General features: G+C 33.9%; 3 protein-coding genes across 3 annotated transcripts; 2 read left to right on the forward strand and 1 right to left on the reverse strand.

Annotated features, from left to right (window-relative positions):
- Positions 1–54: 54 nt before the first annotated feature.
- LOC110699609 (DEMETER-like protein 3) lies at positions 55–13,378 on the reverse strand. Its single transcript, XM_021877115.1, has 20 exons — positions 11,723–13,378; positions 8,205–9,164; positions 7,890–8,102; positions 7,556–7,789; positions 7,262–7,352; positions 6,707–7,160; positions 6,523–6,602; positions 6,342–6,426; positions 5,031–5,122; positions 4,879–4,947; positions 4,685–4,721; positions 4,445–4,527; positions 2,591–3,079; positions 2,458–2,494; positions 1,455–1,506; positions 1,191–1,303; positions 1,033–1,098; positions 717–831; positions 544–582; positions 55–446 (listed from the first exon to the last, which is right to left on the reverse strand). Exons 1-20 carry the CDS (start codon positions 11,979–11,981, stop codon positions 322–324), a joined length of 3,693 nt encoding a protein of 1,230 aa, XP_021732807.1. The 5' UTR covers positions 11,982–13,378; the 3' UTR covers positions 55–321.
- A 189-nt stretch (positions 13,379–13,567) lies between these two features.
- LOC110699610 (protein TIC 100) lies at positions 13,568–20,373 on the forward strand. The gene is made up of 11 exons (XM_021877116.1): positions 13,568–14,346; positions 15,608–15,679; positions 15,801–15,890; positions 15,992–16,165; positions 16,783–16,873; positions 17,344–17,406; positions 17,513–17,579; positions 17,916–18,019; positions 18,106–18,232; positions 18,641–19,371; positions 19,757–20,373. Exons 1-11 carry the CDS (start codon positions 13,676–13,678, stop codon positions 20,120–20,122), a joined length of 2,556 nt encoding a protein of 851 aa, XP_021732808.1. The 5' UTR covers positions 13,568–13,675; the 3' UTR covers positions 20,123–20,373.
- A 634-nt stretch (positions 20,374–21,007) lies between these two features.
- On the forward strand, positions 21,008–25,638 carry LOC110699611 (pentatricopeptide repeat-containing protein At4g13650-like). Its single transcript, XM_021877117.1, has 3 exons — positions 21,008–21,138; positions 21,263–24,706; positions 24,814–25,638. Exons 1-2 carry the CDS (start codon positions 21,043–21,045, stop codon positions 24,335–24,337), a joined length of 3,171 nt encoding a protein of 1,056 aa, XP_021732809.1. The 5' UTR covers positions 21,008–21,042; the 3' UTR covers positions 24,338–24,706; positions 24,814–25,638.
- The last annotated feature ends 877 nt before the right edge of the window (positions 25,639–26,515 follow it).

Below are 26,515 nucleotides of genomic sequence, written 5' to 3' on the forward strand. Positions count from 1 at the left end.
ATATAAAGATAAGTAACATTTACCCACTTGTATACATCCGTAAAAGTGAGGTATTGTTATTTACGCGCATAATTTTGGTTATGAGTACTCCGTATATTTTTGGTACAGCATAAGGCATATCTTAATTTAGGGATAAGGAGTACAGGAGTGAATTGCTAGATTAATTAGTGGATAGATATATGATTTTTTTTTCTAATTTTAAATTTCTAATGAATTAAAAGCATTTATACTATACAGTATACTATTTACAAATAATTGATAAATAAATGTTTACAACATAAGAAAAGACAAATGCAACATTAATTATTACACAAATGTATATTATATATAATCTTCTTCGTCTTCTTGTTGCAATTTCCCCTTAACTTGTGAGCGATTATGAAATTTGGGTGATAATGGCTTTGGTGCTCGAGTTTGCCGATTAAATCCCCTTGTACAAATATAACCTAACAAGACATAAACAAATTATATTTGTTAAATATTGTTACAACCCCAACTTAATAATGTTGAAAAACAAAATACAATTATCTCATAATTACATACCTTCCCAACAGCATCGTTGGATCTCCTTCACTAATAAACCTAGTTTAACACAATTTCACAATCATCAAGCATAGTTTAACACAATTTCACAATCATCAAGCATAATTAGTAATTACGAGTACAACAAAAAAAAAATTGGTGCAAAGTGCAATATAAGCTTTTTTTTTACTTACCTCTAAATATTGCTGATGTACTAGATCCACAATATAGAGTTCGTTTCTCTAACATCCATATTAAACTTGTAGGAACTTTTATTGGACATTGAGTGGTTTCATCATCAGCAAAAACCTATAATGATCCAATGCAATGTTAAATCAATCAACAATATATACGAGCAATATATTGTACCATTATAATATAATATAAATATTATCTTCGTTTTTTATTATTTGCAACGAAGGTATTATTTGTGAGACATCAAAAAATTTTCTTTGTTACAAATGATAAAATACAAATCAGTAGTTTACGTAATAAGTGAAATTTAGTTACCTCATTAATTTGAAAATAGGTACCATTGAGTGGAAAAGATTCCCTCATTGCTGTTCGAACAGGTATCTGTGATACAATTTAATTTATAAAAGGTTGGCTTTATAAATATAAAATAATTATTAAAATTATTTACTTTAGAACTTGTTTAAAATCCTTACCAATATTGTTCCTAACACTGTCGAAGATTCATCAAAAACATTATCAGTTGAACACGCATTTTCCACATGATCAGATGATCCTTCTAAATTACCGGTCATCTTTTTATTTTGACCTATTAAATTACAAATTATGAATATAAAGTATATAATAACTTTATTCATGCAATTAGCAAAATACATTATATTATATGACAAGAAAATCTTATATAAATATCATTACTGGTACAAAAAAATAAATAAATAATTTTATAACAAAACTATTACCTTGTGTCCATATGGCGAGAAGGTAAGGAATGTTCCCTATTTGTCTCTCAAACTGTAACAATATAACAAATCACATACAAAAATTAGTTATATAGTTTGTCTAACATGTGCCCTAAATTTGTTAAGTCTACAAGAAAATTCATAAAATTCTTCATTTTTATTTTAAATAAATGTAGTATGAAATATTCTCATTACATTTGTTAGAATACTTTATTAATAATTTTGTTATAACGTACGCCTAAAGGAATGATAATATAAATAAAAGGGATTCTTTTTTAAAAATTAGCTTATAGACTATGCTAATTCTATATTTTAATTTTCAATAACAATCTAAAACCATTCTAATACACCAAAATTTGAATGTAAGAAAAAAGTTTACTAGAATGGTTTGTGGTTTTAGATACATAATACACTATTATAAATTGGATCCTCAAATGCTAATAATATGTGCTTCGTATATGTAATTCATGTGTATATAAATATATATATAACACTTTGCACAATTGATAACACTCGAAATCAAGCTTCTTGCTATTTTCCAAGCAATAGTGTTCCTTACGTTCTTATCAAAATTTAACACAAAAAAAGAATCTCTCAATTTTCTTAAAGATAATGCTATATGTAGTCCTTAAAACTAATAACAAGCATTTCATATTTTTTTAGTGCTCCCTCCGTTTCTTTAATATTATATATTACTAAAAGTTATAAAATCTTGATATTATAAAACTATACATCGAGACTAATCTAACAATAATTTTTGGTCAAAGTTTTAAAAATTTGACTATAAAAAGTCAAAATGGGACAAACAAAAAGAAACGGAGGAAGAATAATTTAGGAATGCAAGACAAAATCACGTGCAAATTAATGTAATTAATGTTATATTTTCATTTGTTTTTTTCCATTTTTAACTACTTATAGATAGGGCTATAAGGCATTTTTCATTTTTTAATTTATAAACATTTTAAATCATATAAAATAATTAATTCAGGAAAGAAATACATACGTTTTGTAGCAAGGGATGATTATATGGCAATTCATATCTGCATAACACAAATACACATTATTGTCAAGGTTAGATTATCATTTAATAAATAATATCCATAATAAATTTGAATTGTTGAAATATTAATACTTACACTTGATGCTCCGTTCTCAATCGAACTTGAATAACTTGCTTTGGTAAAGGAATATAATCATCTTGAGGTACGCTAACTAAGGCTCTTGACGATAAATTGGGTGACATTGTAGCCTTTACAAGTTGGTTTGACGATGTATGCTTACACGTACCAATATCAACGACTATAAATTCATCATTCACCTCATCAGCATTATTTTTAAATATATCTTCGATGTCAGGCAATTCTGATTCTTCAACGTTCTTTGGAGAGGACGGAAACTCAACAATAGGGGATTGAGCCGTTCTCCGAACATCTGAATCTAAATTACAATGTAACATCGGAAAATGCAAAGGCTTGTATAAAGATGAATCATAAGTCGATGACATTATAAGCTGAGATTTAGAACATTCCCTTTTGATGTCAAAAGGATTTGGAATGTTCTTAATCATCTTTTTAGAACTCTTCTTGGACTTTACCCAAGGCAAACAAAGAGTTTTCATTTTTTCACTGCAATCATTTACAAATTATAAATTGGTTAGATATAGATAAACATGTCCGTTAACATACCATACAATACATAATATATAACTAATTTCAACCCTCTTATTACATATGACCATTGCCAAAATCACAAAAGATCGGCACAAGTGATTTTTTTTTGGGAATTTTGACTTTTATCACCTTCAAATAACCACTTAATTGAATTTACCACCTTAAAAAAAAAAAAATTTACTTTACCACCTCATAAAAAAATTAAACATCAGTTTTACCACCAATCACCTCCAACTAATGGATTCCGTCCATAAATTCGTTAGTGGGGCCTACCTTGCACACGTGTCGCCATATTATTGGGTAAGCTTTAGAAAAAAAATTAAAAAAAAAAACAAAAAAAAAAATTAAAAAACCCCATCCATCAACCGGTGGTTGCTGCCACCGTCGAGACCCCACCACCGGACCGACTACGACCAGCCCCACCACCTGACCGCTACGACCAGCCCCCCCACCTAACCGCTACCAGCCCCCACCACCTAACCGTTACGACCAACGACCCCACCACCTAATAACTACCACCGCAACGCACAACCACAACCACCGCACCGCACCGCACAACCACCACACCGATTTCGACCCCCTTTCCACCAATTTCCGACCTCAAAACCCTAGCCACCACCTAATCACTACGACCAACGACCCCACCACCTAACCGCTAACACCGCATCGCACCGCACCCAGCCACAGCCCCCACACCGGATTTCGACCCCCTTTCACCAATTTCCGACCTCAAAACCCTAGCCACCAAATTCCGACCACCCATATAGCCCCCCTAATTCCGACAACTCTTAAAACCCTAGCCACCACCAAATTCCGCACTCCTAAAACCCTAACCACCACCTAATTCCGATCACCTCCCTAGGTTACACCAAATTCCGACCCCTCCCTTGCCCCCACACGAAATTCCGACCAACCATGGTGTGTTAATTTCGTTGCTGGCTGGGTTGATATGGAAATCGGGGAAGATGAAGAAGAACCGTCAAAAAGGTGGGCCCTACTAACGGATTCATGGACGGAATCCGTTAGTTGGTGGTAAAATCGAATTTTTGGAAATTTTGGTGGTGGTAAAGTAAATCTTTTTTTTTTGGAGGTGGTAAATTCAATTAAGTGGTTATTTGAAGGTGGTAAAAGTCAAAATTCCCTTTTTTTTTTCGTTTTATAAACTATGTAAAGGGGATGGCAAATCACACCACCTGTGCCGAGACCGATAGTGTAACTACAGATATAAAAATATATATGATATCGTATACTATTATTGAATTAGTTACAAAGTCCAATTTCATTATTTCATTAATAATTATGTGTCAGGCTGCTACAAACCTTTCTACAAGACTCTGGTAGTACTTGCATTCATTCTTAAATGGACATGCTCTACAATTGGGATTGTTCTTCATGCAAAAAACCTATAACATAATAACATTTTGTAATTATATGGTTAGTGCAATCAAAACACACATTCAAAGAAACTCCAGTATACACTAGATGCACATAAGCACATTATACATAAAATTATGTAATGTACTACATGGACATCGAATGATAAAAAAAAAAAAAGTGTACCTTCCCGAATGTAATCGCTTGATAATGAATTTTATACCTGTAATCCAACAAAAAAATATAAGAATAATAAACTCTAGTGAATAGTTGTATAAGATTATCTTCCGTTTTTCTTTTTGAATTTCTTCCTTTCCATATTATACGTCTGTCAAAATTTCTAAATAAGAAGAAACAGAGGGAGTACAAAGAAACCGTACAATTTTTGTTTGTCCATATGGTCTATTCTGGGCCAAAGATATCTTTGAATGTCATCAAAATTTGGGTACCTACACGAAATTACTATCAAGGTTAGATATTCTCAAATACTCCTTTTATCCAAGTTCTAAAACATGTACTTCGTATATATTACTTGTCAATAAGATGAAAGGGAATTTCATCAGGCAGTTTACTGAGAGGAACCCAGCCTAAACGCACTGCAATTCGAGCAATATTTACATCAACCTGGCATACATAAGTTAGAAGGATTAGCATAAATAATTTAAGTAGATATAAATAGCTTTACAAAGAGTAAGAAATAACCTCAAATTGTAATTTCAATTATTCTTGCCTAACTCATACGACTAGTACACTAGTAGTAGCTTTGCATAAGGGAACTTTCAAGCTAAGAAGCAAGGAAACAATTACGTATATTAATTACAAAACAATGGTTTTAGGTTACAAAAATCAGCGCGTTTTTTTGTGTGGCCGGAATTACTTGTTGAGGGGTTACTTGGTCAGTGAAAGGTTACCCCCCTCGGGGGTTACTCGATCAGGGGTTATTAGGTTGGTTAGGGGATTGATCAGGGATTACTCGATCGGTCAGGGGTTACTTGGTCGATCTAAGGTTACTCGGTTGGTCAAAAGTTATTCGATCGGTCAAAGGTTACCCATTCAAGGATTACTCATTCAAGGGTTATTTAATCGATTAGACCAGGCCACATAGTGTGACCACACATAAAAATTTATAGATGTATAGGAAAAATTTAAAAAAAAAAAAAATTAAATATAGGAAAAGTGAACTCCAAGGGAAGCTTTATTAACTTCATAGACTTTAATTATTTAACTATAAAATTGACTCATTTTGTAAGTAAGAAAAATAATTAATAAAGAATTTTTTAATTCTTATGTAAGAATTATATTCATTAAGGTTAAAATATATAAGCACAACAATATACTCGTATATATATATGGTACTCCGCTACTCCCTTTGCCCCTTACAAGCCTAGGTTGTATTTTTTTTTTTGACAATAGTACCTTTTTTTTATGATTTGTCATTTTTTTTTTGTTTACTTTTGACTTTAATTTCCAACATTTTCTCTTCTCTTTAATAATTATCAATTATTTTTTCTTTCTATATCTCTCTCTAACCGCACATGCATATTTATACTCTCAATCATTAGTTTTAAAGAATTGAGACTACTTCCTTAATTCTCGTGAAAAACATTATTAGGCTTGTAAATAAGGGGACAGAGGGAGTATTAATTTATGTAAGCATGACAAAATACTCGTTGATTGATGTTACTAATACTTGCCTATGTATCTCTATTTTATCTCCTTATTTAAATCCTTTTCAATCAATAATACCGAGTATATATAACGAACTTTTTTTTTTTTTTTTTTTTTATTTTTTTTTTATGACGGAAGTATTTATAAGAAATTAAAAAACCCATTTAACTCTTACAGGAAAGGCATCGTGACCAAGCGTCAAAAGTCGCAAGCATTCAACACTTTTCAAGCCAAGTCCATAGAAACTTAACAAATATGCCCTGAAAATCAAACAAAGGAAATCAAATTTTAATCTTCTTATACAAACATAAAAATTTTGCAAGAAAATGAATGTTATGAGTATATTCTTAACTTACTTTGCTATTTCAAATGGAGCTTCACGTAACCATTCAAGATCCATAGTACCATGCTTTTCAACAAGTCGATTGAGCATTCTCTAAAGTTAAGAATAACAAGCATTGATAATATGTTCATTCATTCTCTACACCAAAATTTTCATCACTTCATACAACTAATATAACAGCATTCCTTGGTTCGTACCTGAATCTTTTTTCCAATAATCGTATGTTGGCCTCTCTTTTCAATTGCTTTAGCAATGTCCTTAATCGGCGCCTTCCTTACTGCTTCCCAATCAACAGAATCTTGTGTTTCAGGGGTTCTTTCAGTACTCTTTCCTAGGAATTGCAATCTTATCGAGTCCCAATCAAAGCTTTCAGCACCTTCACCTTTCTTTTCTTTACCTTTAAAACTAGGCAAAGATGCTAGCATTTCCTTCATAGCACTATCATATTCTTTCTTCCATGACTCTTCTTGATCTGCTTCAGTTGGATTTGCTTCTTCTTCGTCGTTTGGATACTCGATGATCGGGCCCTTTACATTACTACTATCCGTAGACTCTTGGCTGCTTGAGACAGATACATCTCCACCACTATCCTCATCTTCATTGGTTCGTTGTTTTATAGGATATTGCGAAGCCAATTCCATGTATGCACTCCTACACCAATCATAAATTTAGTATACATATTATACAATAGAACTGACACATACTTTGTCTAAGTATAAAACTAAATTTAAAGAGTTGAACTAAATATGTACCCTGAGAGAACATCGGTTACATTTTGTGTAAGAAAAACGCCAACAACCGAGTCTAAAACAGAACCATTCCATTTTACATAATCCTTAGGCCCTGCAATTTTTGCAAATTAGAGTTTACATACTAATATAAGCAAGTAATAAACTTTCTTTAGAGTAAATAAAAACTCAAAAAAGTAAGTGATAGCATATATAAACTGATTATGGACTTCAACCAAAAGCTTAAGCTAACGGTTGAAGCCTAGGATCGGTAACATTAAGTTTGTAGAACAACCAATAGTACAGAGTATGAAATACCTTGTAGTTGAGTCATTAGAAAATAGAATCTATCCATCTTTGCTTCTATAAATGCTTTTTCTTCACGAAATTCGGCGTCTTCTTCATCAGGTTTTTGAATACCATCACCTCCATGATTTCCTTCCCTGACCATAATACTCAACTCGATCGACTTAGGGTCATCATAGATATTCATAGATTCATAGTATTCAACTAAGGAATCCATTATTTGCTCCACTGACTTTCCATCCCATTCTACATAAGAAAAAAAGGTTGAATATCATTAATAAATATGTATAAATAAAACATAATCGCGATTAAAACTAATTACAGTGACTACAATTCATAACATTACTTTGAAGCTCGACGAAACAAGCTTTATGCTTGTCCTTGCGTTTATAAGGACCTCTTGTTCCCTTCTCTTTTGCTTCCTTTGTTTTACTCTCCGGAGCTTTACGCGTTTCCTTGCGTTTATAAAGAGCTCTTGTTTTCTTCTCCTTTGCTACATTTGTTGTACTCTTTGGAGTCGAACAAAGAGCAGATAGTAAACTTCTTTCATGTATTTGTCCTGTACATCGATCAAATAATTAAACTTTTTTTTTTTTTTTTTTTTTTTTACTTAAGAGTATGTCAAATTAAACTTAATTGAGATAAGCTTTTAATCAATTACCTTGTGAAACACTTTGTCCATCATTCACTATGCTCGTTTGTTTCAAAACACTTTGTCCATCAATTACAATGCTTGTTTGTTTCGAAACACTCTGTCCATCATCAACAATACTCATTTGTTTCGAAACAATTTGTCCATCATGTACGATGCTTGTTTGTTTTGAAACATTACGAGCTAAAGGGAATCTTTTCATTAATCTCTTCCCCTGTTTGAACTTCATTTGCGAAGAAAGCAAACTCAAAATGCACCCAAAAGACTCATCAACAATCTTCAATTTTGCTGGCAACAACAAATTTTTGTTATCCTCAATGATGAAGCTAAAATCAAGTTTGATTTTATCAATAAACTTTTTTTTCCTCCCTTTTCTCTTCTTCTTGAGACTGTACGCAAAATTAGGCCCTATCTTTCGACTTTCACTCAAACATTTACAAGAATGCCTCCTTCCATAAACTCTCAAACCTTCTTGCCTCTTTTTACCATCACAAGAATGATCATTCTTACTCGCACTTGCCTTTTCCACACATTCCGCCTTTTCCACCACATTAGAATTCGAAACTTGCTCAGTAACATCGGGAATTTGGCTTTCAATTACTTTACCAGCCTCGTCCTCTAAGTTGGCAATGTTTATGTCAAAATCCAAAGCTCGTTTACAGTTTAAAACTGTTTCTGTTTCTGTTTCACTTTCAGGTCGAATATGTTCAGGCACGACTTTACCTCCTTCTTCCTTGTCTTTCTTCACATCTTTCTTTGTTATTGGCTTAGGAGTTTTAGGCTTAGGAGTTTTTGGAGTCTGAGGCTTTGGAGTCACTGGTTTAGGAGTTTTTGGCTTAGGAGTTTGCACCTTTTTATTATCGATTTTTGCCCAAAAATATTTATTTTTCCGCTTCTCCCCGGGCTTCCTGTTTAAGTCTTTGCCAATGCCAAGTTTTCTCCTTTTGTTTTTCGAATTTTGCTCCACATCTAAAAACAAAGTTTACCAAAATGTTAGAAGAATCAATAATAATTTCAATACAAAACATACTACTACAGAGTAGTAAACAGTAATCCATGTTAAAATCTTTTTTTAAGAAACTACATGCTACCATTCTCAGGATTCTCAAATTGTAACAATTTTCACCTCAAATGAATTTGAAGTTGTTTATTTAGTACTCTTAAAAATTAAAATCCATTGAGTTGTTTCACAAGAAGTAAAGAACAACTTCTTTGGAATATTTAGTGTTCAATTTCACATCATTAACATTGTTGGGGTAGTGCATTCCTTATCTTTTACTTTTTTTTTTTTTTTTTTAACAAATTTAATATCTTTCCTAATTTGTTATTAATTTAGAAATGTATGACAAATCCAGACGTAAATCAGTGTAATTAATGTTATGTTTTTATTTGTTTTTTCCATATAAAACTCTTTATATGTAGCCATAAGGGTCATGTATAGCATTTTCTCTTTATACATTATGATATATGATGATTATTTACTTCTACTTCATATATATCCCATTTTTAATTGTTTTCTTGTACCGATCAGTAAAAATGTTGTAACTAATGTTTAATCTAGAGGGACCAAATCATAAGATAAAAAAGAGTAATTGTATCCAAGGGTTTCGGTGCAAAAACCTACCAAAATATTAGAATTGATTATGAATGTGATTTTATACAAATATTATGAATTAAGTACACTTAACAGTTTACCAATATGAATCAATCACTTTAACTTTTTTTTAAGCCTCTGATTTATATTCCGTGAATGATACTTTCGATGAATTCTATTATGAAATTTAGGATAGTTTTTTATTGTTTTAAATCTAGATCAGATGTTAGGTCTTTTTCTCTAGTATGGCTTGTTTTTCAATACCTACAAGAAATTTATAGACAATGTAATCTTATACTCCCTCTGTCTCTCATTTTTTTGCCCTATTTGACTTTTCATGGTTTCCAAAACACGTATTCAAACGCATATATCTTCATTTATATACACTTAAAAATTATAAAAATTTGATATTAATAAACTATATAATGAGATGATTCTTACAAGATCCCACGTAAATATCATCACTTATAAATTAATGAAAATTCATGGTCAAAATTTCAAAAATTTGACCCATATTTTTGCAATGGGGCAAAAATTAAGGGACGAAGGGAATAATGAGGAATATTTAATAATCTTATTTGGAAAGTCAAACCAATAAATGGACAACAATTGTTTTTAGGCCCAGGGATGCCCGGCATTAATTTCATGTTTTGAATCCGTGTCTATATTTGGCATATGATAGTGTTATTTAATTGGGAGTACATGAAATAAATTAGAAAGTGTCACGTGAATGATTTTTAATACTAAACGGAATGTGTATTATACAAAAACTAATAGATGTCTAATAAGATAACTAAAATAGAATACTCCCTCCATCTCATTATACAATGACAATTAAAAAAGTTGTACATTTTTTAAAACTAATGATGAGAAGTACATATGTGCATGTAAGGTTAGAGATATAGAAAGAAAGAAAAAGTAATTTGAAATAATTGAAGACATAAAGGGTTGAAAATTGATGTTAAAAATACAAAAAAATAAAATAAAATTACAACTCATCAAAAAGAGGAAAATAGTGTCAAAAATTACCACCTTTGTTTTGTATTATGAATCGGAGGGGTATTAAATTAAAAAGATCATTAATTTCATTGATTGATGTATGATTTTGACATGTATTCACAAATTAATACTGTTGGGCGATTGTTAACAAGATCCAATTATAAATTACATAGTTTTTTTTTTTTTAACTAAAATTTTAAACTTATAAAGTCAAAATGTAATCTATACGTTGTATTTAAACAAAAAAAAATTAACGTATTTAAAAAATCTATAAGTTAGTATTTAAAAACTCCAACCAAACCACTATGGCCTCTATCTTTTAGATTTACCTTGATTTAAATGCTTTTATTAAAAAATATATATGTCTCAGGCCATTAAAATTCTGTTTTCTGTTTTTGCTCTACAACAGCTTGTGCGTCAGTTGCACGAATATTATGAACCAAAGAATCCAATGGAGCAATTTTTCTTATTTTTTTTTTTTAAGGGAATCCAATGGAACATTTGTTAAACTGGTGAGAAAAGTTTGGGGAAAAAAAAAAAAAATAAATAATGTTCGAATTTCTGGGCTCAAAAATTAATTTTACTGTGTTATCAACAGACTTTGGAATGAGCATAAATTCTACGATGAAGAATTTGACCAGGCCCGAAACCCTACCAAAACCCGAAACCTGACAAACTCAATTAATCCAATAACAAACCCTAATTTGACATAAGACCCCAAAAGAATTAGAATTTAGTATTCTAATTAAAATAATCAAGGTTTTATTCCCGGTCTTTTCACCTGAATTTTACTTATTAAATTTGATTATAGTTGAATAACAAGACTTACAGTAATGCACAGAAATTGATACTTGAAATTTTTTTAGTCAATTTAATTTTAATCAAGAAAAAAAAACCAGGATTACTGTAAACCAATGGAGTTTAATGTACATACCAGGATGGGGCACATGATCAATGCTCGCAGTAGCATCGTGTCGAAATCCAAATTGATTTGCACCAGCAAGAGTTGCACCATTAACTGAGCCAAGAGTCTCCGGATACGATGAACCACTGGGTAGATTTCGACCGGATATACGTGTAGTCGTTGGTGTCACATTGCTAGTAATATCGTTTGTGAGACTCGAATGTGGCTTTTCTGGGGTTATTGGTATCCAATAAGCATTGTTTTGTTGTTGCAGTATCTCGGAATTCATTCCTCTATTTGGTGTTTTAAGGAACTATGATGGCAGCATATGAATGAATAAAAGAGAAAAGTAAGAATAAGGGAATATATTAAGGTATATATTGAAACACAGCTGCTATTTCACTATCACTCAACTTTTTTTTTTTCTTTTTTTTCTTTGAAAGATAATATGGGATGTTGGTTTTCTCAGTCTTTAATATAGGATGAATATTCGACTGGGAAGGAAAAAAAATGATGAATTTAAAAGAAAATCTTTTATATTAAAAGATTATCTTGGATCAAATGATAGATGAGACCAAGAACATTCATCCTCTGTAAGATCATAGATAGATATTTTAACTATTTTTTGTTAGTACAATATATATTTTTAACATAGTTCTCAGGGCTACGTATAAAAATCTAAAAATGGAAAAAACAAATAACAAAGAGTTTTCATTTTAGTGAAGGGGGTGTAAATCGGTTGATGGGAATTGAATTGTGAATGTAGAAGGAATTAAGGTGGTTATAAATAGACAAATAGGTGGGGTTATATGACGTGTAACGTTAAGTTTTTGAACAAAAAAATTGTATAAGGTAATGTTACCAAAACTTTTAGAAGAAACTTGGTAGTTATATATATTTGTTTTTTTTTTTTTTTTTTTTTTGAAATAGGGTAGTTATTTTCAAAATTGATTATAAACTTGGTAGTTATTAACAATTTTTCCTCTTTTTTTAAAAAGAAAGATACACAATTAAGTTCGTCTTCTCAAACGATTATAACCTAATCTATTGAACTAATAAAGTAGGAAAATTTACTGTCAATATTCATTATAAAAACAATACTTATATACCTTAGAAGTATTTCATGCATTAATAAACACAAACTTTACATCCATCTAATGTCGTTAGTCTTTAATGACATTTCATAGATTAGCAGCATACTTCAAAGGTAACTTGTGAATTTTGGAGACCACAATGATACCACTTTAATATTTCACTACTTTAAACTTTGAAAGACACAGGATGAAATTTTCCTAAAAAAAAAAAAAAAAAAAAAAAAAAAAAACCAAAAACAAAAAAAAAGGGCATATGATGAAATAATCGCTTAAAATAAAATTGAATGGAATTGAAATTAGCTGAATTGATGGGGGTGTTTGGTTAACACTTTTTAGAATAAAAACCTCTTGAAAGTGTTTGCTCCGGATCTGTTTGAAAGAGTTTTGTGGGTTCAAAAAGCTCATATGAGGAGCTAGTGCTAGTTTTTTTTTTATATTTTTATTTTATTTCTTGTAATAATACTCTAAAAGACTAAAACAACTAATAACTAACAGCTATTTAACAAACACTTTTTACACTATACAATTAATGGGAATCAGCCACTCAAAGTAGTTAGTGCAAACAGCTAACAACCAACCGATAAAAGCTGATTGAACAAGGCCGAAACTCTGGAAAATTAAGTTTTCACAAACAACAACAACAACAACAACAACAACAAAAAAAAAAAAAAAAAAAAAAAATGTAAATAGCTTATGGGCTACCACATTAGTTTTTATTGGGTTGTTAGTATTCAAACCTTACTCTCATACTAAGCCCAAAACCAAAAACAAAAATAGCAAAAACACACCTTCATTTCATCTCCCTCTTCTTTCACTCACTCACTCACTCCACTCCCTCTTCTTCTCCACACTTCACCTTATCTTTCTTTATCCCCATCTCTCAACAACAATGTCAGACAACAACCAATCTCCCCCAATTGACCAACCCCCTCAACAACAAGATGACGAAGAACAAGAAGATGACCCAGATGATTCCGCAAACGAAGACGACTCAGACTCAGATTCAGACTCAGACTCCGACTACGAACCCGACGAAAACGACACCGAAAACACCGAAGGACCCACCCAAAAACAAAAAAAGCGACAAGCATACTACCGCCGCGCCGGCGAGTTCGACGACATAGCGGAAGGCGACTACTCCGCCGAAGCCAACATCAAGCGCTTTGCTCGCGCATACCAGTCCCGCCGATACAAACAAGCGCTACAAAAGGAAGAGGAAGCAATTGAATATGAAGATGACTTATTCAATTTTCCAAGAGATAGGGAGAACTGGAGGGAAGAAGACCTTAAAGAGTTATGGGCTGATGCACCTCTTGAGATGACTAAACCTGGGTGGGACCCAGCTTTGGCTGATGATGATGATTGGGAAGTTGTTAAGAAAGAAGTTCGCGAAGGTCGTGACCCTCCAATTGCTCCCTTTTATGTGCCTTATAGAAAGAGTTATCCTGCTATTCCTGATAATCATCATGATATTTCTACTCCTAAGTCTGTTATTGAAGAATTGGATCGGATTGAGGAGTTTTTGAGATGGGTTAGCTATGTTTTTCCTGATGGAAGCTCGTAAGTTGAGATTTTTCGGGTTTTTTGATTGATGGGTTTTTGAGCTTTTTTGGTTTTATTGTTTGAATGGATGAAAATGGTGGGGATTTGAGGGGTTTTATTGGGTTTTAGTGTAGGTTTGGGGTATGAATTATGCAACTGACTGAATTGAATGTTTGAAGCTGTATTGAATTTTGCTTTAATTTTCTGCTGCTGGGGTTTAAGTGGGGTTTTGGGTTTTTGAGTGTTTTTTTTGGTTTTGTTGTTTGAATGGATGAAAATGGTGGGGATTTGTTATTGGGGTTTAGTGTAGGTTTGGGGTATGAATTATGCAATTGACTGCATTGGATGTCTGAAGCTGTTATTAAATATTGCTTTAATTTTCTGTTGCTGGCCTGCTCGGGTTTAAGTGGGGTTTTGGGTTTACTTTCTTGTTAATGAATTTTCTGGCTAATTTTATTATATTTCACTTTTTGAATGATAATGTGGGTTTGGGTGTAAGCTGTGTATAATGATTTGTGATGCATAGTGTATATGTGTTTGATTATGTTTTAGGTGATTGTTTGATTAACTTCCCTATCAAGGGATGAACATAAGAAACTTTTTGCCCGATACCACTTTCAAGTTTGTTTGGTTTATGTCATCATATCACGATGAAAGATTTTTTGTCTAGTGCATTTGCTTACTAATTTTATGAAAATTTCCTTTTTGAATAAGAATGTGAGTTTGGCTGTAATTAAGCTGTGCATTATACTTTTGTGAAGCAATTTGGACTTGTCTTTAACTGTGTTTTATGGGATTATTTGATTGAAGCTGTTTTTATTCTATATCTCTGCCCAGGCCAATATGGCTTTTGGGGTGGTTTAGGTTTTGTTATGGTATCATGAGGACTTTTTTGAGTTTTATATGTTATTTTTTAGTTTAGGGAAGTATTCGCAATGATGTATGAAGTATAGGTTTTGATGAAGATTAGGGTGTACAAGACATCCCATCACCCCTGTATGTAATTGGTATAATATTGCTCAACACTGATTTCTTCATTGTTGTTGGAATCTGGTTGTGGGGCCTTGTGGCTATAATTTTGCACAGAAATTCTGTTCTTAGCGATTGAACTTTTGCTGTTATTGAGGTCCAAGACAATTATTAATGTATATGGCTTTAAGGAATAATTAGTGCTAAGGAAATTTTCCTTGTTTTTATTTGTTCGTTGTGAACTTGTGATACAGAACTCCTATCCTACTTGCTTATGCTTATGTTGTTTCTTATATGTCATTTCCAAAAGGTATGAAGGCACTGTGTGGGATGACTTGGCTCATGGAAAGGGTGTTTATGTTGCTGAGCAAGGTCTAGTCAGGTCTGTTTATAGCGCATTTTTGCGATTTTCTAAAATATTACTCAAATATTCAGTTAATGTGGACGTTCATATGAATTAACTTCCAGTGACAAACTAAATTATCATGAACTTCTTACTGTAGGTACGAGGGAGAATGGCTTCAAAACCAGGAGGAGGGACATGGGGTTGTTGAAGTCGATATACCTGATATAGAACCTATCCCTGGTTCCAAGTATGTCTACTAACTATGGAAAGTATTACTTGAATTTGATAGTTGTCCAGGTAGAGCTTCTGGATCTTGAGCTTCAGACTGACTCATTTGATGGTTCTCAGACTTGAAGCACAAATGCGAGCTGAAGGGAAAATCATAAAGAGAGATTTTATGAGCCCAGAAGATAGAGAATGGCTGGAGATGGATATTGAAGACAGTGTTCGTCTCACTAATGGGAATTATGAAATCCCATTCTACGAGAATGATGAGTGGATAAGACAATATGGAAAGAGGCCGTAAGTTATTGCTGTGAATTTCCGCTTTCTTTCTCTTTTTTAGCTTCCATTTTTACTCTTCCTTTATTTCATGCTGTTGACAGCTATAAACAATGTACATGTATTGTAATTTATCTTTTTCCTATTGTATGATTACATGTTAAGTATCTTAGTCACTGATTTCAGCTATGTTTTTTTTCATGTCGATGCTTAGTTTCCGACCATCACCATGATTTGCAGAGTCCTGTATCGACGACATCTGAAAGTCATTATGCATTCATGTTTTGGTATTTTACATGAACTTTAGGCATGGTCAGCTAGATCAAAATGTAGCAATTGAACGTCTGACCTTTTCTGGGTAGTCATTACTACATTTATCTTGGGCAGAGTTGTGAACTTAGATTTACTTACTTTATATGGGTCATTTTTTTTTTGGGGAGAAACTTTATATGGGGCATGTCCATTCTCTTAAAGTCATAATAATCTTGGTTGGTGATGAAAGCTTACCTGCTTGTGTACTTTTAGCTGAAAGAGAATTATTTTCCAGTTTTTCTCCCCAAAAGTTTTCTTCTATAGTAGAAGGCATCAGCTGGCATCATTATTTTCTTCTTCTACTCATTGTATGTTAATTGTGTCAGGGAAAAAGGTCGGTATCGTTATGCTGGTCAGTGGAAGCATGGCAGAATGCATGGATGTGGTGTGTATGAAATGAATGAACAACCCATCTATGTAGGTCCATATTAATTCCCAAAGTTTGATTTACGTGATACTTTTATACTTCATATAAATTTCCCTTTTTGTTTTTTCACGATCAGCATTGAGATATTAGCTTCTATGGGAAAATGCTTTTAACACTTTCTTAGACAACATCAAATTGAACCACCGTTTTCTATAGAGTTTTCTTGCCTTCTTTTATTATATGCATAGTATATGAAATAAAATCAAATAAGAGTGATTCAATTGGAAATTTAATTTTTTTATTTTTTCTATGATTTCACATGACTTGCAAATCCACTGATATCAGCTTTTACAATGTTTATTGTTGCATAAGATGCAGCAGTATTAGGCTTCAGGGAATGAATTCTTAAATTGCTTACCCTCTAGCTGATACTTATTGTTAATCTTGATTCTATATGGTCAAGTTGCGTTTAAATTCATGTATACTTAGTCTTCATAGCTTTTGTGGTTTTTATTTGAAGGGACGGTTCTACTTTGGTGAGAAATTGGAGGATCCTGCTGGTTGTACTGAAGAAATTTCCACGGTATGACACTTATTCTTTTACTTTTTGTTTAGGCAACTGGTTTGGGGGTGTCAGGAGTTGCTTTTGCTTCTATTTAGAAATTTGTTCTTACATAATTGCTATTCAGATGCATGCAGGCATAGCTGAAGTTGCTGCAGCCAAGGCTCGAATGTTCATTAATAAGCCTGATGGAAGTAAGTAATTTCACATTCCAATAAAATATTATTATAAGGATATCACATAATTGAAAAAGAGAAGGGTGTAGTTTCACATTCCAATCAGATATTATTGTAAGGATGTCACAGATGAAAGGAGAAGTGTTTTAAAAAAGGGGGGGGGGGGGGGGAAAAAGGAAAAGTGAAGGGGAGGGGGGAGGGTGGAACAGTGGAATATAGCAGGTTATATGTCTTCAGTTAGTAAAAATGGCAAACTGTTGGCTAAGTTTGTAATATTATAATCTTTAATGCTTATTGATCTATAAGGCAAACCTCAATGAGACATTGACAACTGATCTTGTCATTTGGATGCAGTGGTTAGGGAAGAAAGGGGTCCATATGGTGATCCTCAACATCCCTATTTTTATGAGGAAGAGGATGTGTGGCAGGCTCCAGGTTTCATCAACCAGTTTTACGAAGTATGATTCTTACCTACTCTTGAGAATTAACTAATGGTTACCTCTGCATGCTATCTAGTATGAAATCTGTTGTTTCTATGATCCAGGTTCCTGATTACTGGAAAACTTATGTGCAAGAAGTGGATCAAGAAAGAGAAATGTGGTTAAACTCTTTCTATAAGGCACCATTAAGACTCCCAATGCCTGCAGAACTAGAATACTGGTGGGAAAATGGTGTGTAGTCCTTCCACTTTATATTTCCTATAAGTTAACTGCTTTTCTTAAGGAACTAGACTGATTTTTTATGTGAAAAGACCTTGAACTAGACCAAAGAATGATATAAAGCATAACCTGAGGCCTTTATTGAGCTAACTTTGACTTAATTGCCTACACTTTGTTAATATTTTAATTGACAAGTGATGACAGCGCTGCTCTTTCTGATATTTTTTTTTTTCTCTGGCAATATCCCTGAATAGATACTGGATGTAACTGCAGCTTTTTTTTTTCTTCGATGAGAGTTAAGCTTATATACGTAGTATATGTTTACTAGCATGTGATTCTCTATTTTGTATTTAAGCTGTCTACAATTTCTTATGTGATTACAATTTCTCATTGCTTCCATTTGAATCACTACTCAAACAGATCAACCTCCAGAATTTGTTCTTCTAAACAAGGAGCCTGAGCCTGACCCTAATGATCCATCTAAGCTTTTTTATACTGAGGACCCCGTCATAATGCACACACCAACTGGACAAATAATCAATTACATTGAGGATGAAGAACATGGTATCCGCTTGTTTTGGCAACCACCTCCAGGAGAGGGTGAAGATGTTGACCCAAAAAAGGTCAAATTCTTACCTCTTGGGTTTGATGAGTTTTATGGACGTGAAACAGAGGAAGAAAAAGAGGGCTTATGGAACCGATTGATAGGTTCAATAGAGAAATCGTGTAAACCCATGTTTGAGAAACTAGAAAAATGGACTGATGAGCAAAAGAAAGCCAGTGAAATTAGAAAGAAGCTCTTAGAACAAGAGCTTGAATTGGTAGAGGCTGAACTGACCTTGGAGGAGGCCCTTGAAGACATGGAAGAGGCGTTGAAACAACAAGAAAAGGAGGCAGAGGAGAAAGTTGACATGGATCTTGAGGAAGAGGATGAGTCGGTTTCTCCTCCTTCTGTTGAGCAGGAAAAAATTTCACCGAAGAAGGAGACCAAAGTTGAAGAGGAAGAGGAAGAGGAAGAAGAAGAGGATGAAGATGATGATTTAGCTCCATCAAGTTTTGGGTCTGTTGCAGACCCAAAGGACAAGAAAAATGGATCTGGGAGGTCTCCATTCTCTACACTTTCATTTACGTCATCTGGTTTGCTTTCAACGGTAAGTTATTCTTTCAAAGCTATTTGTTTCCGTCATTGAGTGAATAATCAGTGTGATCATTTTGGTATGCAATTAGTTAGATCAATATATACCTGTGCTTATGTAGGAAAATACAAGCACAGGTATTATTGGCATTTGGTCAGCATATCTTGAGTCAATCAACAATCAACACACTTTGAAACTGAATTTCAGTGTGATAATTTTCTGTGAATAGCTTAGATCTTGTGAAATTCCTGATCTATCTTGTTATATTATATTCAGCTTTGAGTCTATCAACTCTAAAGTTAAGCACTACACGTGGTATCTGGGGTTTAAATGAACCTGATATGCTGGTTCTAGGTTATGATGCTTAAATTAGTCGTCTATTGCTTTATTTCTTTTGCAGGTTCCATCAATGGTTGAGAAATCATTTTCAGTGTGGAAGAAGGAAAGACCTTCACTGAAAATTCCACAGGCATCATGTAGCAGTACCAGTGGTGGTTGTATGGATCATTCTCCTTTAGTCACTTTTCGCCAAGCATTCCCAGAGAATATGACCTTGAGAGCAAAAGCTCAGGCTGATCAGAGGTTCCAGGTGAAACGAGGTAAAAAATTGTTTGCTGCATCACGGACATCCACTTCTCAGGCAACGTGCTCCAATAATCGCCTCAAAGGGTGTAGATCTTCGGAGCTTCACTGGTTGAGTACATCACCAAAGAGAAAGTCAGACGAAATATTATCATTACACATACCACTTCAATGCTTGGATTAATGCATTGGATATTGCTCTGCGTTAATGAAACCATTTTGAAGTTAAATTTTTTGAAGGCAGTAATTTGTTATCTGAGATGAGTTAAGTTCCTGATCATGTATGGCTCGGCCTCGGGAAATAATAGTTGTATTTTAGAAATTACTCTTGTTTATTGCAGCATTGTTGTGTATCAAGATATAATGCAAAATTGATCCGTTATATGTAATTTTATTTGTTGTTTTTGAGAGGTGAAAGGCAAGGTTTCATACCTATATACTCCCCGTCCCCATTTATTTACCTCCAAGTTTTGTCTTACTTAAAAGTTTTGGTTGAGTTAAAGTAAGTGGAAATTGGTGGACCTTAAAGTAATTTTGGTTTCCATAGACATTTATGATATGAAGCAATAATTTGGAAATGGCTTAAAAGAAAAAAAGTGTGAACTTTAAAAGAAAATGGAGTATATATGAATGAATATGAAAATACATATTTGAATTGTAAAAAGCAATTTTCTTAGGCGAACTTTAATAATGAATAATTAATACTCCCTTGTGTTTAAATAAATGCAACGTTTTGACTTTTTACACTAATAATTTTGTGAGTATTTGTTGAAATCGTCTAATAATTTATTAATATTCAATTGTTATAATATTTACTTATTGATAATTAAAGATATTTATTAGTCAAAGTGTTGCATTGGCATACGTGTATAAGAGAAGTATTTCATTTATTTAAACACAGAGTTTTTAATAATAAGATTAAAATGATCTTGTGACACTTGATCTATTGAAATCTGCTTTACTCTAATTTGTCCATGAGCTCAAAAAAACAGGGTCTAGCCCGTTTGACCCGTGCTGAGTTTCCGGACATTCTCGACCCATTGATATCCGTTCAAATAGTCGTTATGAGTCATGTCGTCTAATCTGTTTGGCGAACTAATTTGAATGGTTTCCCTGACAACAGCTCTACGCTGTTCAAGCTCCATTTCCTTGCTTCACTCCCTCCATTTCCACGGAAAATCCATCATCTTCACTTTCCAGGTAACACATTCACTGCAAATTTCCCCTTTCAACTTAACATTCTACTGACCCAATTCGTTTTTCCTACAAATTTATATCATTTTTTTCAACTAAATTGGTTTATTTCTTGTATTTCTGAATGTAGAATCAATTTGGGAATGTATTTACAAGATTTAAATTAGCTAGATTGAGCAGCTCTGCAATCTGCCATGCTTTTGCTGAACATAATCAACAAGATAATAATCATCGTCCTAATTCTCAAACTTATCTATGGCTTTTGGAAGGATGGCTTAATTCGGGTTCTGGGTCGATAATTGATTGCAGAAAGCTTTATGGGTTGATTTTGAAATCGGGTTTTATTGATGAGATTGGATTATGTGGTCGTTTATTGGATTTTTATGTTGTCAATGATCAATTATGGGATGCACACAACCTGTTTGATGAAATGCTTGAAAGAGGTGTCAGTGTATGTGTTTCTTCATGGAATAGGATTCTTTCGGGATTTGTACCAAAGAAATTGTCAAGAGAAGCATTAGGGTTGTTTTCGCGTATGCTGAGGGAGAATGTGGATCCTGATGAGTTTACATTTAGTAATGTGTTGAGGGCATTTGGTGGAGGTGCTAGGGAAAAGATTGATCTTTGTTGCATTGAGTTGATTCATGCTAAGATAATTGTGTATGGTTTTGATGGTAGTCGTTTTGTGTGTAACCCTTTGGTTGACTTGTACTCGAAGAATGGAATGATTGATGCTACAAAATATGTTTTTGACAATGTAGGTGAGAAGGATAATGTGTCTTGGGTTGCTATGATATCTGGATTGTCTCAGAATGGTCGGGAGGAACAATCTCTTCGCTTATTCTGTGATGAGATGCATACACATGGTATTTTACCCACGCCGTATGCTCTATCAAGCCTTTTAAGTGCCTGCAGTAAGACGGAGTCATTTGAGGTCGGTCAGGAGCTTCATGGGCTTATTTATAAGTGGGGTTTTGCCTCTGAAGTTTATGTGTGCAATGCACTTGTGACACTTTATTCTCGCTGGGGAGATATGAAGTCTGCTGGCAAGATTTTTGAGATGATGACGGAGAAGGATGGAGTATCATATAATTCACTTATTTCAGGACTTGCTCAGAAGGGACTTAGTGATCAAGCTCTTTATTTGTTACAGAAGATGCAGCAAGATTTTCTGAAACCGGACTGTGTTACAGTGGCAAGCCTTGTAAGTGCTTGTGCTTCCATTGGAGCTCTTGATAAGGGAAGACAGCTTCATTCATATGCACTGAAGGCCGGATACTGCTCTGACATGCTCATTGAAGGGTCTCTACTTGACCTTTATGTCAAATGCTCTAATATTGAAACTGCACATAAGTATTTCCTTACAACTAAAAGAGAAAATGTGGTCCTGTGGAATGTAATGCTTGTAGCTTATGGGCAGGTTGGTAATCTAAGTGAAGCATATCATATGTTTACGCAAATGCAGATGAAAGGTCTGGAACCTAATCAGTATACATATCCAAGCATGCTTAGAACTTGTACTTCTATGGGAGCTACAGATTTGGGAGAACAAATCCACACCCAAGTCATTAAAACAGGCTTTCAGGTTAACGAGTATGTTTGTAGCGTGCTTATAGATATGTATGCTAAGCATGGATTCCTGGATACTGCTGAAAAGATTTTCCGGAGGCTTACTGAAAATGATGTTGTCTCTTGGACAGCTATGATTGCTGGATATGGGCAGCATGAAATGTATGCTCATGCTCTTAAGCTTTTTGAAGAGATGCTATGCCGTGGGATCCGACCTGATAATATAGGATTGTCAAATGTAATCAGCGCATGTGCAGGCATTCAAGCACTCTACCAAGGTCGGCAAATCCATGCTCAGTCATACATTCTAGGATACTCTGATGATCAGTCAATCCGGAATGCTCTTGTGAGCCTTTATGCTAGATGTGGAAGACTTCAAGATGCTTATCATGCATTTGAGAAAATCGATGTGAAAGATAACATAACATGGAATTCATTGATTTCGGGTTTTGCACAAACTGGGCATTCTGAAGATGCATTTAAAGTATACACTCAGATGAATAAAGCAGATGTAGAAGCTAATCTGTTTACTTACACCTCTACAATAAGTGCTGCTGCTAATATTGCAAATGTTAAACAAGGAAAGCAGATACAAGCAAAATTATTTAAATCTGGGTATAATTTGGAAACTGAGGCATCAAATGCCTTAATCACTCTTTATGCAAAGTGTGGGTGTTTGGATGATGCCAAGAGAGTGCTCTCTGAAATGATGAACAGAAATGAGGTTACATGGAATGCAATGATCACAGGGTATTCACAGCATGGATGTGGGGAAGAAGCTCTGGAAATTTTTGATGAGATGAAAAGGGTTGGTGTGGCACCAAACCACGTCACATTTGTGGGAGTATTATCAGCATGCAGCCATGTAGGATTAGTAGAACAGGGACTAAGGTACTTTGAGTCCATGACCAAAGAATATGATTTGACGCCCAAACTAGAACATTGTATTTGTGTTGTTGATATTCTCAGTCGGGCTGGTTACCTAAGCCGTGCTAAAAAGTTTATAGAAGATATGCAATTCAAACCAGATGCAATGATTTGGAGAACTGTTTTGAGGGCTTGTATTGTTCACAAGAACAAGGAAATTGGAGAGTTTGCTGCTCGCCATTTGTTAGAGTTAGAACCCAAAGACTCGGCAACCTATGCTCTCATGTCAAATATGTATACAGTGACTAGGAATTGGACTTGTATGGATGAATCCAGGAAAATGATGAAAGAAAGAGGGGTGAAGAAGGAGCCAGGTCGTAGTTGGATTGAAGTAAATAATGCCATTCATGCCTTTTACGCTGGTGATAATCTTCATCCTCTAGCAGATAAAATATATGACTTCTTGGTAGAGCTAAATAAGCATGTAGCTGACATTGGTTACATGCAAGATCCGTACACCCTTCTGGTTGATACAGAGAAGAATCAGGTTGTCAATGTTCATAGTGAGAGACTTGCTATTGCTTTTGGACTAATAAGCTCATCAAGCTCAGTTCCTCTCCATGTTATGAAAAATCTCCGTGTATGTACTGATTGCCATAATTGGATCAAGTGTGTATCTAAAATCTCAAATCGGACAATTATTGTGAGAGATGCATATCGTTTTCATCATTTTGAGGGAGGTTTATGTTCATGTAAGGATTATTGGTAATTCAAGTACCTGGAAGGCTAGAATCTATACACGAATTTAGTTCTGTGGCTTTCTAGAGACACATCCTTGCCAGGAAGATGATCAAAATCTCTGCTTAAGCTCCGGCTGTGAAGGGATACATTGGTAAGGAGTGCTGATATATTACTTCAGCTGCTATGCTTTACAATATCTATTCCAATTCTTTTGCGCATATAGCCAAGCTGAATTCCTCTCTGCTTCAGTTTTGTGGATATCTTACCCAATGGGCCAATGCTTTATAAGTATAGTTGGTAAAGGAGGGTGGTTGAACTCATTGAAGAGGGAATTTAAAAATTCTGGAAATGACCCAATCAGAAAAGGCTTTTTATCATTGGCTTCAGACGTTCATCTGTAAGATTAACTTGCCCTTAATTGTGTTGCTCAAACTCTCATAAGAAATATTCGATAGATATACAGAGATAGCTTGTCATAATTATTTTTCAATTCTCAATATGCAGGTATCCATATCTTTTAAGGTGTCAAAAACTAAATGGACATGGGAATGACAAGGTAGAGGTGGAGACAGTGTTGGTGTTACAAGTTGCATATTGGTAACTTAGCTGCATAGTAGTGTAGCTGAAATATCTGAGGCAAAACACGAATGTTCTATAAGAAGCCCAAGGAACTAAGGAAGCAAGTATTTGTCCAATCCAGCGCAAAAGCAACTGTACTGTCGGGGAGATTGTGAGGGGAAAAACAAGCTGGTCATCTTTTGTCAGAAAACTGAAAATGTTGTGAGAGAACCATCAAGCTCAGTTTTTGGCTGGTGAATTGGTTGATTTAAGAGATTGCAGTTGCAGAAAACCATGCTAAACCGAAGGAAAATGTCAGGGACTTGTATTATTAACATAGTTTCCTTCAAGCTCATGATACATTGATACGGAGTATCAGTTTACAAGGGTATTGGTTCATTTGAAATCTATTTGAAAGTGAGATCCTGAAAATTAGATGAGCATAGCTTCAGAAAAAATTTCCAAAAGTTGAGTCAAAGGTTGATCAAATGCAGCAACCAGAACTCATGCTGTGCTGCATTGGAGGCTCTTGCGGCACACAAAAGAAGCCACTTTCGACAGCACTTCACAGGGTTGCTGGAATTGACTTGTCATAACTCTCAGAGGCGTCTTTCAAATTGGCATCCATCAATCTAAATTCTGTCAACACTAACCCATAATTGAAAGCTAATTTCATTGTATTATAACATACAACTATTCAATTTTTTTTTTTTTTTTTTGAAGAAACATACAACTATTCAAATTATTATACAGCTTCCCAGGCTTTTCGTACTTGTTCAGCGTACCAGAATGATAAACTACACAAGCTTATATTTTTTGTCGATAACTCTGTTGTATATTTTTAGTCAGATAACTTTTAATTACAAATAGACCTAACAAAACTGACCTAATAACAATTATCCTAACAAAATCGATTCATGAGATTGCGCCTATTGGTTGATGGACATTAAGGTAATCTAGTTTGTCTTGGGACTCTTAGGTCCAGCAGGAACCGGTCATGTTTTTACCAATAAGGGTCAAAGACAAGCTTGGTTGGAATTTGGAAATGAGCTTGACCCAGACAGTCGTTCACAATTTAATGTTTCTTTGTCCTTGTTACTTTATTTCTCCACTCAACTTGAGTTTGTCAGATTGGACATTGGTCCATTTTTACATGTTTATTTTTATTTTTATTATTATTATTATTGGTTTTTTTTTTTTTTTTTTTGTCTATTAAGAAAATAACTTCTTGCTTAAAAAAAAATAAAAATAAAAAATAACAAAAACAAAAACTTCTCATTTACTTTTAACTTTAATAAAAATAAAGGGTAATGATATATATAGTACTTACACTTTAAATAAATTTCCTAATACTCTATTATTTTTTATGATATTTGACAATCTCGGGCGGCTAGGCAATAGCAATAACTCGTAATAGACCTCCATCTTCTTCAATCTTCATTATCAAAAAAACATCCGCAAGCATTGGTTGCCATCATTAACTTAATTACTGATAGAGTATAAAACATATTCATGGGCCTCAACCATCAGCTTAAGTTTTTGATTGAGTTGGTCATCTAACATAGTATCAAGAGCCAGCGTAACACAAAGGTCAAAGGTACACATTGTTGCATCATTTTGTTAATCTAGTGCACTATTGCCTTCATTA

This window comes from Chenopodium quinoa, unplaced genomic scaffold (assembly GCF_001683475.1).
Source record: "Chenopodium quinoa cultivar QQ74 unplaced genomic scaffold, ASM168347v1, whole genome shotgun sequence".
Lineage (NCBI taxonomy): Eukaryota > Viridiplantae > Streptophyta > Magnoliopsida > Caryophyllales > Amaranthaceae > Chenopodium > Chenopodium quinoa.

Excerpts from the sequence above, each read along its gene's own strand:
- LOC110699609 (XM_021877115.1), bottom strand. The coding sequence starts at position 11,981 with ATGAATTCCGAGATACTGCAACAACAAAACAATGCTTATTGGATACCA. Across the intron at positions 6,427-6,522 it reads GCTCCATTTGAAATAGCAAA|GGCATATTTGTTAAGTTTCT; the intron begins GTAAGTTAAGAA and ends TTTGATTTTCAG. Across the intron at positions 1,507-2,457 it reads ATCATCCCTTGCTACAAAAC|TTTGAGAGACAAATAGGGAA; the intron begins GTATGTATTTCT and ends ATATTGTTACAG.
- LOC110699610 (XM_021877116.1), top strand. The coding sequence starts at position 13,676 with ATGTCAGACAACAACCAATCTCCCCCAATTGACCAACCCCCTCAACAA. Across the intron at positions 14,347-15,607 it reads GTTTTTCCTGATGGAAGCTC|GTATGAAGGCACTGTGTGGG; the intron begins GTAAGTTGAGAT and ends CATTTCCAAAAG. Across the intron at positions 16,874-17,343 it reads TGAATGAACAACCCATCTAT|GGACGGTTCTACTTTGGTGA; the intron begins GTAGGTCCATAT and ends TTTTATTTGAAG.
- LOC110699611 (XM_021877117.1), top strand. The coding sequence starts at position 21,043 with ATGGTTTCCCTGACAACAGCTCTACGCTGTTCAAGCTCCATTTCCTTG. Across the intron at positions 21,139-21,262 it reads CCATCATCTTCACTTTCCAG|AATCAATTTGGGAATGTATT; the intron begins GTAACACATTCA and ends TTCTGAATGTAG.